Source organism: Lissotriton helveticus, chromosome 5_1 (genome assembly GCF_964261635.1).
Source record: "Lissotriton helveticus chromosome 5_1, aLisHel1.1, whole genome shotgun sequence".
NCBI lineage: Eukaryota > Metazoa > Chordata > Amphibia > Caudata > Salamandridae > Lissotriton > Lissotriton helveticus.
Window position 1 is genome coordinate 1,680,423,960 of NC_136065.1, and position 10,221 is coordinate 1,680,434,180.

The 10,221-nt window shown below is 41.0% G+C and overlaps 1 protein-coding gene across 6 annotated transcripts in view; it reads left to right on the forward strand.

Annotated features, from left to right (window-relative positions):
- The window catches only part of AP1G2 (adaptor related protein complex 1 subunit gamma 2), a 210,605-nt gene extending 202,113 nt beyond the window's left edge, over nucleotides 1-8,492 (forward strand). For all 6 annotated transcript variants that reach the window (XM_078644910.1, XM_078644909.1, XM_078644913.1 and 3 more), the window contains 2 exons: nucleotides 4,045-4,143; nucleotides 7,835-8,492. In XM_078644910.1, coding sequence (XP_078501036.1) covers nucleotides 4,045-4,143; nucleotides 7,835-7,936 — 201 coding nt within the window. In that variant the 3' untranslated portion in view covers nucleotides 7,937-8,492. The remainder of the gene's footprint in view (nucleotides 1-4,044; nucleotides 4,144-7,834) is intronic.
- The last annotated feature ends 1,729 nt before the right edge of the window (nucleotides 8,493-10,221 follow it).

The window sequence follows — 10,221 nt, forward strand, 5'->3', positions numbered from 1 at the left end:
TATATGCTAATTTGCACGGACATGTCAGCAAATATATAATGTTCTGCCTTCTGCAGTTTGTGAGATCATTTAGTTTTATATTACGTCCATGCCAAGAAAGGATTCAGTGACAATCGCGGCCTCACAAGCATGGCATGACCCACATTTGTGGTTGCCTAGTTTGACTGGAAGTCCTGTGATGGTGGTCTGTCGTAAGGAATTATTTGCAATTGGTCTAGTGTGAACCAGAATGTCAAGCTAATTCCGATTTCTACGATAAGCCCCGAGCGGTTTTTCCAACTGTTTCATTTTCATCACTATTCAAAATTCTCCAATTCTTTTAGATGATGTTCTTAATTTTGAAATTCAAAGGAGAATGATTGACAACACACACAACCCGATCTTGAGGCGTGCGATGTGTTCCTTCTAAAAGGGCATCACGATTGTAGTATTTGGCTCTTTTGTATGCATGTCTCAGCAATCTGCGAGGATAACCTCTAGCTAATAGGCGTGTTCTTAAAGCATCTCCATGTTTATGGAAACCCACCAAATTGGTGCAGTTCCGTCTTACTCTCAAGAACTCTCCAAACGGGATAGGGTCCTTCTGACATGTTGGATGGAAGCTCTGATACTGCAGTAGGGTGTTTTTTGCAGTGGGCTTCCTAAACAGACTGACCTCAATGGTGTCTTTGACACCTGAGATCAAGATATCTAAAATCTCCGCACTGGTCGGACTACTTTTAGCAGTAAACTTCAAATTGTTGTCACTTGTGTTCAACCAGAGTATAAAGCCATGTAATGAGTCGCTGTCTCCTTTCCAGACAAAATGTCGTCAATGAAGCGTCTCCATGTTCCGACATTGTCGAAAAATGGGACCGCCTCATTGAAAACATTCTTAATTTCCCACCCACCCATGTGTGTGTTCGCTATGCTGGGAGCACAAGATGCTCCCATGCTGGTGCCCTTTACTTGTTGGTATATAGTACCATTAAAATCAAAGAAGTTATTCATGAGCACTATCTCAAGGAACTCTAGTATAAAGCCATCTAGTCTCTCTCCTTGGGATCTCTTTAGAAGGGAGGCTACCTCTTGTAACGCTGGACATTGAGGCTTTATATACAAATATTCCTCAATGTCAAGCGTTACCAGACTCTCTGTGTTTTGGTTATATGGCATACCCTCAATCTTGCTGATAATGTCACTAGTATCACGAATGTACGAGGCATAATTCTACATCAAAGGACACAGATAGGAGTCCACAAACTTAGATAGTGGCTCCGTGCTTGACCCAATGGTCGAAATAATGGGGCGCATAGGGGGGTCCACAACATCCTTATGGGTCTTTGGGAGCCCATAAAGGGTTGGAATTTTAGGACAGGATTTGTTAAGGAAATTAGATTCCTCTTGACAAATATACCCCAAATCTAGTGCCCTCCCTGTCATCTCTTCAATTGTTGTTTTCAATTTCGTCAGTTCTCTGGGATGGGATTTCTTATAGTGTTGTGGGATAGCCAACATTTTCAACATTTTATCATTATAGTCAGACTGGTTCATTACAACTATACCACCACCCTTATCACAGAACTTTACAATCAGTTCTTTGTTGTGTTTGATGTTGTTCAGTGCAATATTTTCATCATGTGATAATTCACCATGTATTTTAGGGGGATATTTCACAATGTGAGCGATCTCTCTAGTCGCATTCTGTAGGTCCCACCATGTCTAAAGTCGGTGTAAATTGGGACGGAGGTTTGCAATGGGACTGATTTTCTTCATTTGCATCAATAGGACAATCTAGAAAAAAAATGTTAGTCTTACTTTTCTGAAAAAAGAGAAAAGGTCCTCATGTAGCATAAAAATGTTAGAACGGGTGCACGGAACAACCTTCCACTTTAGGGACTTGTATTTTGTGGATATTATCAGATTTTGCAGCTGCCAACATATAGCATTAAATACATTGGTAGACTGCAAGTGCTCTTTTCTGGGAATATTTTACGCAATGTTAATCATTTTGCTGTCTCACAGTGAGTGCTTTGGAGTGATACAAGTGTCACTTTCCGTGATCAGATGCAATGCGTGAGACTTTTTGTAATTTATTTAATGTATGTGCTACATGCAGAAGGCCAACGGTGGACTTCACATGCCGCACTAACCTCTTAATATTTCCCAGAGTGACTTGAAATATTTGTATTTATGTGGTGTGTATCCACAACTCCTGTACCCACCGTTGAGGGGTACAACCTGTAACCGGGAAACAGAATTGTAAAGAAAATGGAGTGGTGCACTACCGGAATGTTCAAGAATTAATAATGAAGCTTGATCAGTTCCTTCGTAGAAAAAAGTCTTTATTCATATAAATCCAAGTGCATGAACACAAAACAGCCAACGCGTTTAGTTCTTGAAAGAACTTCGTCAGGGCAGGTATTTTTCTTGAGTGATAATATCACTATGAAGTTGATTTCAATAGTTCGTGAAAACGTCGTTCATACGCGAGGCACTGGATTAAGATCGTCACGAAATGGCACCGGATGCTATTTCGTGACGATCTTAATCCAGTGCCTCTTTACCGGCCCTTATCATGGTGGCCCGAGTTATAATTTGATAACGCGTAAGAACGACGTTTTTACGAACTATTGAAATCAACTTCATAGTGATATTATCACTCAAGAAAAATACCTGCCCTGACTGAGTTCTTTCATGAACGAAACGCGTTGGCTGTTTTGTGTTCATGCACTTGGATTTTATTTAATGTATGTTGGAGAATCAAAGTGATGCTTTGGGATGCTTATATGCCAGTTTCCTAAATTATATATTGAGTATGTTGTCAATGCCCATTTCTAACATTGGCTAGTTCTGGTTGTTAGCTGTTCCTCTGTGTTAGGGTGTTACGTGGCACTTTCTAAAAATGAATTTCTTGTGATGTTATATTTTGCACTGGCTGGCGTTGTTTCTTGAAATGTTACAATCGCCAACCTCTGGTTTTTAGTATCGCAATATTACAAATGCCATTTTCAGATAGTTGGGCAACCTGGGTTATCACAAGTGCCTGTTTCAGACAGCGAATGCCATGTGATCTTACAAGTACCCGTTTCTGGCAGTGGAGGATGTTGGGTGTTTTGCGTCCCGACAATGAGTATTTGCGTATATTACGAGTGGTTCTATTTGACTCTGAATGCTTTGGGGTGTTCGAAGTTCTACTTCTGAAAACGAGTGTCTGGGGATACTACCTGGGCTACTTACTGATAGCGGATGTTATATTTGCCAGTTCCCTGACAGTGGTGGTCTTGCGATTATATCATTGCCACTTTCTGACATTGGCTGTCTGAGGATGCACAAGTACTACTGTCTGTCAGTATGTCTTGGGACGTTACTAATGCCACTTACTGTAAATGGTGGCATAAGGTGTTAAAAATGTCACTTTTAATTTGTGCAACTCGCTTTATTGGTATTTTATAACCCTCTACAATATAGTAATAGTAATATCTGATCAAGTATGGTTTCCGGGAAACAATTCAGAATAAGATCTCATAATTTAACGTTTTCCATATATCACTTTATTTTTACTAGAGCTTCCTGTCTAGTGCTCAGAGACGTACCAGATCCGTGCTTGTAGGGGTTGCCTCTTCCTAGGAGTGGCTTTAATCGCTGTCCTCTTTTAATGTGCAGTCTGAATCGATTTGTGAATGTGGTGCCCTGGTTTGAGGAAGAGGTGGAGGCCACAGTTTCAGCTGGGAAGAATGTCTAAATGTGCAAAGCCAATTGCTTTCCACCTACTCGATCACCTCTGATCCTCGCCATGCACTCATTCGAACCCGCTGTTCCACATTTGCTCTTTGTCTGCTCCGGATCTGGGTTTTTGATCCTGACCCTCAGTAATTTTAAACTGCACAGTGGGTTTGTACAGTTGGTCTCCAGGACTGGTGGTTCTGGACAGTCAAGAAAGTGTGTGTCAGGGGCTGTGCGATATACAGCGGTAACAAAGTGGCCTTTCTGAGATGTCCGGCAAAGGACAGTGAGGACAGACTCCGGATGAAAGGTGTAACTTGAGGGTGTCTTCTGTTCCAGAACCTTCAGCTGCAGCTCCAGGCCCCCAGCGGCAGCGTGGTCCCCGCCTCCAACGGAGGAGTTATCACCCAGCTGATACGGATACTGAATCCCCAGAAGGTAATGAGGCAGAGTCCCCAGGAGGAGTGTGTTTGTGTGAGAATCAGCTTTGGGGACAGCGATGAAATAACCATGAGCAAAGGGAAGCATGAAAGTGGTAACAGGTTCTGAGAGAGTGTGATGATGATGATGAGGAGGCACTGTGGGATCAGTGTGTATAATCAAAAATATTAGAAAGAATAGAGAATGTAATATTCTGGCACAAAGAGAGCGGCGATTGTGAGGTTCTGTCACTGAGAGAGCAATGAATGTAATAACTAGGCACTGAGAGAGCAATGAATGTAATAGCCAGGCACTGAGAGAGCAATTAATGTAATGGCCAGGCACTGAGAGAAAAAAATCAAGTTGGGGAGAATGAACCACTTGTCCTGTGTTACCAGGGTCTATGATAACGTGTGGGGGTTCATGATAGTAAAAAACCCTAATATGCGAACACTAGTATCAAGCGGCATATCTTGATTCTCCGCTATTTAGTGTCACAACAGCATTATCATTGGGTCTTTTTCTTTATATATTATGCTGGCCTCCACATGGAGGAAGACTGACCGGATTGACAGTAGTGGTCAGAGATAAAAAGAGGGTGTGTTGGTGCTCAGGTGAGTGCTGTTTAAAATCCCTTATATCCAGTCTCTGGAGTTTTTGTATTCTGTTGAGCATGGGTATAGGAAAATAAAAACTGAGGTGTGCGTGCTAAGGCCTAGTTACTAGCCTTACGCACTCGTGAGAAAGGTCAACATGTTTCAGCCTCCTGGCATCTCTAGAGGCTTTCGCGGGACCAAGGTGCTTAAGAGTATCTCTTGGCTCTTAAAAAATAACAATAACAAAGTGGCGCAATAACCACCTTGATTTATAGATAATTTGTCTAGAAGGAAAAGAGATGATTCACAATAGTCACATCATTGTGTAACACTGTTGTCATTGCATTTCAGATTCATGCCACTCAATGTAATGCTAACTTTCAAATATAAACGTGTGTTAACGTTAAGTGTACAAGCTGAAGTGAGGGAAAAATAGGATAAAGAATTAAGGAAAAGCTCCACGTTGTTAAGGAGGAAGTCATTCATCGTCTTAGCCACACTATACCAAAGAGACGTCGACTTTAAATATAGAGGCCATTATGTGTTTTCACATTGCATTATGCGTTGTTAGTCTAAATATGCGCGACTTTGTTTATGCGGTTGAATAACAAGTGTTCCCCAAAAGAACGAGTATATTGTTTTAAAAAAATATTGATGCGCATTTTCAATAAGGCAGATTAAATGCTTTGAGCGAGGTGCTAATCGTATTGAGGCACAAGGTGTTATAGATAGGCAATATTAGTGATATTGGTAAGGGCGGTGTGTTTTTAGTTAAAAAAATAAATATATGTGTTATCCATAGGGTCATGCCGGTAATGTATTTGAAAGCCGTGTTGCAGTTAAGCAAAGTATCGTAAAAGATCTTTTAACTTAGTTCATATTTACTGGGCTTGCATCGAGGGATCGGGTCTGTGCGGCAAACCTTTTGCTGTTGTCAAAGATGAAACACCATTAAATCATTCTCAGGCTAATTACAGTTTGTTGCCTTCTCAATCGGGCGATCGTTATTGTTCTTACCGGCGTTGCCGTCTCAAGCAACTTGTTCTGACTCCGGTCCTCGTGTGCTGCGCGGCCGCTTGCAGACGGTTTTTTGCCAATTTGTGTTAGTTGAAAGAAAAGAGAGACTGGCGGTTGGCACTACGGTTGGCAAAACGTGAAGCTACTTCTTTAGACTTACTGAATTGAATGTGATACTGCGGCTTTTTAAATAATGCGGATTTTCAAATAAACCCAAGGGGAGATTTTGGTTCATTCTCCGGTCTATTTTGAGGGGTTAGTTCTAAATAGTTGATAGTGGAGATAGACTCTTGGTTGGCACTCCAGTTGGCATATGAAGAATTTTCTTAAGGTGGGTCTAAAGATGTATGTTTTTACACGAATAGTAAACCACATGATTTTAGGTTGTGTCATTGGCAGATTGTTAAGTGGTGGGCCTACGATTGGTGGTAGGACACATTTAAGGGTTTGACAGTGGGAAGATCCTTGGTGTCTGATATGTTGGTTCTGGATATTTACGGTTTGCGAGGAGATCTTTCTGCAGTATTTAATTCACCGACAATTACTTTAATTAAAAGCGATACTTGGTTGTGTAACAATTATTGGTAGAATGATTCTCATTTGGGTGAAGCATTTAGTCATGTTGAATCACTAGGTGAATGAGTGCCAGGGAATGTTGTTATTCATTCCTTCCTTGTCCGTCCTCAAACGATGTACCCAGCGTTGCTCTCTTTTCAGGCTCTGAGAGAGCAATTAATGTAATAACCAGGCACAGAGAGAGCAATGAATGTAATAATCAGGCACCGAGAGAGCAATGAATGAAATAACCAGGCACCGAGAGAGCAACAAATGTAATAACCAGGCACCGAGAGAGCAATGAATGTAATAACCAGGCACCGAGAGAGCAATAAATGTAATAACCAGGCATCGAGAGAGCAATGAATGTAATAACCAGGCACCGAGAGAGCAATTAATGTAATAACCAGGCATCGAGAGAGCAAGGACTGTAATAACCAGGCACCGAGAGCAATGAATGTAATAACCAGGCACCGAGAGAGCAATGACTGTAATAACCAGGCACAGAGAGATCAATGAATGTTATAACCAGGCATCGAGAGAGCAATGAATGTAATAACCAGGCTCCGAGAGAGCAATTAATGTAATACCAGGCATCGAGAGAGCAGTGAATGAGCTACTTGGAGAAGAGAGAGCGGTACATCGACTCCTGCACCAGGAAGGTAGTGAATGTGATGATTATGTGCCAAGTCTAGCGTATGTGATAATCAACCACCAAGAGTGAGTAAGATAATGGACACAATAAAACGAGACAGTGTAGTAATCGGTCCCTGAAAGAGCGTTAAATATGACAAATGGACACCAAGAGTTCAAAGTGCACCGTGTCAGCTGATAAGCCCAGGAGAAAGAGTGAGAACTGGGCAAAAGAGCAGATGGTCTTCTAGGCACACACTGAGAGTTCAGTGTGATAGTCCTGCACTAGAAGAGCAGCGAGTGTAAAACTCTGGCACATTGATGGTGAAATCAGACCAATGCAGCACCATGAATGTGATTAAAAGGCACAGGAAGAACAGTTATTGGCACTGGTTATACTATGTAGGCAAGGGGAACAGAGAGTGTGATAAGTGATCTGTTAGAGCAGTAACTATGGTACTAAGGACCAGGGGGACACGTGATACTCAAACACTGGGAGTGCAGCGAGTTTGAAAAACCAAAGGCTTGAAGAACAGTGATTGTGATCATCATGAAGAGAATTGAGTGTATGTGTTACAAGGACAGCAGTGGGTGTGACATTCAGGCATGGGGAGAACAATGGATGTGGGGATTTTTCACAGGAATAATTGTAGTTGAGTGCATGGAAAGCAATGACTGTGGTAAAAAGCTCGGAAACTAAGAATACGAGACAACCAGCACACAGAAAAAGTGAGTGAGATAATTTAGCCTACAGAGATGAGTTAATACAATAATCTGTCTGACGTTCAGTTTGTGTCTGATATGTCTCACATCATTCACTTTTACTTTCTCTTGCTTCTGTTCTTCTGCTTTGATCTTACTGCCCCTAACTTCCTTCCTCTACTTTGTTTCACTCTTTCCCCTCCCAGGTGCCACTGAAGATGCGGCTTCGACTATCTTACACCCACTTTGGGAATTCCGTCCAAGAAGTCTGTGAAGTTTCAAACTTCCCTCCAGACACCTGGCAGTGAGGCAACACGTGGAGTCCACTTGGCAGGCAAAGAGGAATAAACTAAGGAAACAGACTTTGATGGAATAGGGGAGCGGAGAGCAGCTTTCCTTTCTATTGAGCTCTGATGATGCACCTGTTTGATAGTTGTTTGTTAACTTTTATAAACTGGACCTTTCCTCCACTCCCTTCAAATCATTGACATCCCCCTCCCGTTCTTGGTGGTTTTTTTTTTAGTCATTATGGCCGAAGGATTTACCAGCGCAGTAGAGGTGGTCGTGGAGCCAAGGTTGTGATGAGCTCTGGAACGTGACTCTGCGACACCACCACGAGACTGGTATAATATTGTTCAGAAGCACTAATTTGTGCTGTTTCATGCCTCTCTTCCATTATTTCCAAAAAAGGATTTTCATCAGTAGCAGCCTCTGTGGGGCCTTCATATGAACAATGCAAGCCACCAAGATCCTTATTTATCATCACTTGTTACTCTGATTTTATTGTGAACACTTTAGCATAATAGCAGTTGTGTAGTGACCATGCGACAGAGGGTAAAGCAAATAAATGGGGCTATATTTGAATATTTTTGTTGTAACACACTTTTTCTCTAGATCTGCTGTCAACTCTTGCAGCAAATCTGTTTATTTACATTACAGTTCCCACATGTCTATATTTATATATAGGGTTGAGTTGTGAGACTGTTGAATCTTTGATTTAGGGATTCTCTGTATTTGAGTTAGGGTTCTGAGAAGCTTAGACTTTGGTTTAGAATTCTGTGAGCTCTACGTCCTTGGGGTTGTGTTTTGAGAGCCTTGCATCTTTGGTTTGGAGTCCTCAGACTTTGTTTACGCCCCTAGATCTTTAGGTTACACTTCTGAACTTTAGGGTGAAATTCACTTATCCCTGTTTCTTTAGGCAAAGTTAGAGGTTTGAGAACCCCATGTCTTCCAGATAGATTTGTGAGATCTGGATGCTTGAGCTATTTTCATCATTCTGGTTCTTTGCGTTAAAGTCTTTGTGAGAAGTTGGCCTGATATATGATGCTCACTAGTTCTAGTGATCACCTTGTATCAGTCCAAACAACCCTTATGGTGATTGGTTGTAAGTCAACCTTATAGACCAGCTATCCTAATGGTAGCATGGACAGAGCAGTCTTAAGCTAAATTCTTTTAGCATGTGAAGCCAGCTGTGAAGCCAGCTGTTTTACCACATATAACCCCTTGAATACCAGATGAAAGGACACCACACAGGTTTTTTTTATAAAAATAAACAGTATATTTATTAATAACAAACACCTCTGAACTCTTTATGAGATCAGAGGGCTAAGCACATGACAATCTCTTAGGAAAAATACGATAATGTAGTAATTAGGTCCACACTTGAAGGTAGTTCTCAAGTAAATTTATTGAGCAGTTATGTTAAGTCAGGTATTAGCTCAATGGGAGATCTAAGGGGACCTAGGGGAGACCCCACCAGGAGCATCTAACCAGGTGCTCAGCCCATCCAACTGTCACTATCTAGGCAGAGTACCAACATTCTGACTGCTGGACTTATGAACATTCTATAGATGGTAGAAAGGCATCACATTGGGAATAACAGGATATTACATATCCCCTTTTCTTATACAGAAAACAAAAGCTAGAAACAGTATATAAGAAACAGAGAAATGAAAACAAGAAAAGAAAGCACAAGAAGGAAAGAACCAGCGAAAGAGGAACACCCGTCAGAAGCAAAATAACAAGAAGAAAGCAACAAGAGTATTAAAGAAACACGCAAGAAATAGGAATTAAACAAAGGAATCAAAGAGAAATCCAGAAATAGGAATAGAAGAATGGAACTAAACATACAAACCATCCTCCCTTCTTACACAGCAGAAAAGAAAAGAATAGAAGAAATACGAAAAACAACTCCAACGCACACCTACTGGCCAGAACAGGAATGAATGGAGAATGAAAGAAAATTGAAATTACAGAACACAGAAAAGCAAAAATTATAGTAGAAAAGAAGATGAGGAACAAATAGGAAGAAACCTCATCAGAACACTATTGACCTTAAACAAAATACAAATCAGTAATGCAAAGGTAATAGAGTAAGAAAAAATTAATTAAAATACGATAAAACGGAACATATTTAGCAATAAGTGCATGAAAGCACTTAAATAGAACCAAACTCAAGCTAAATATGATAACACAAAATCTCATTTGCACAGTGCATGAGAATATGAACAGAACTTACAAGCGTTGCAAGTATCAAGACACAAAACTGTGAAAACACACAGCAGAAATTAGTAGAACTTAAAACAGGAAAAGT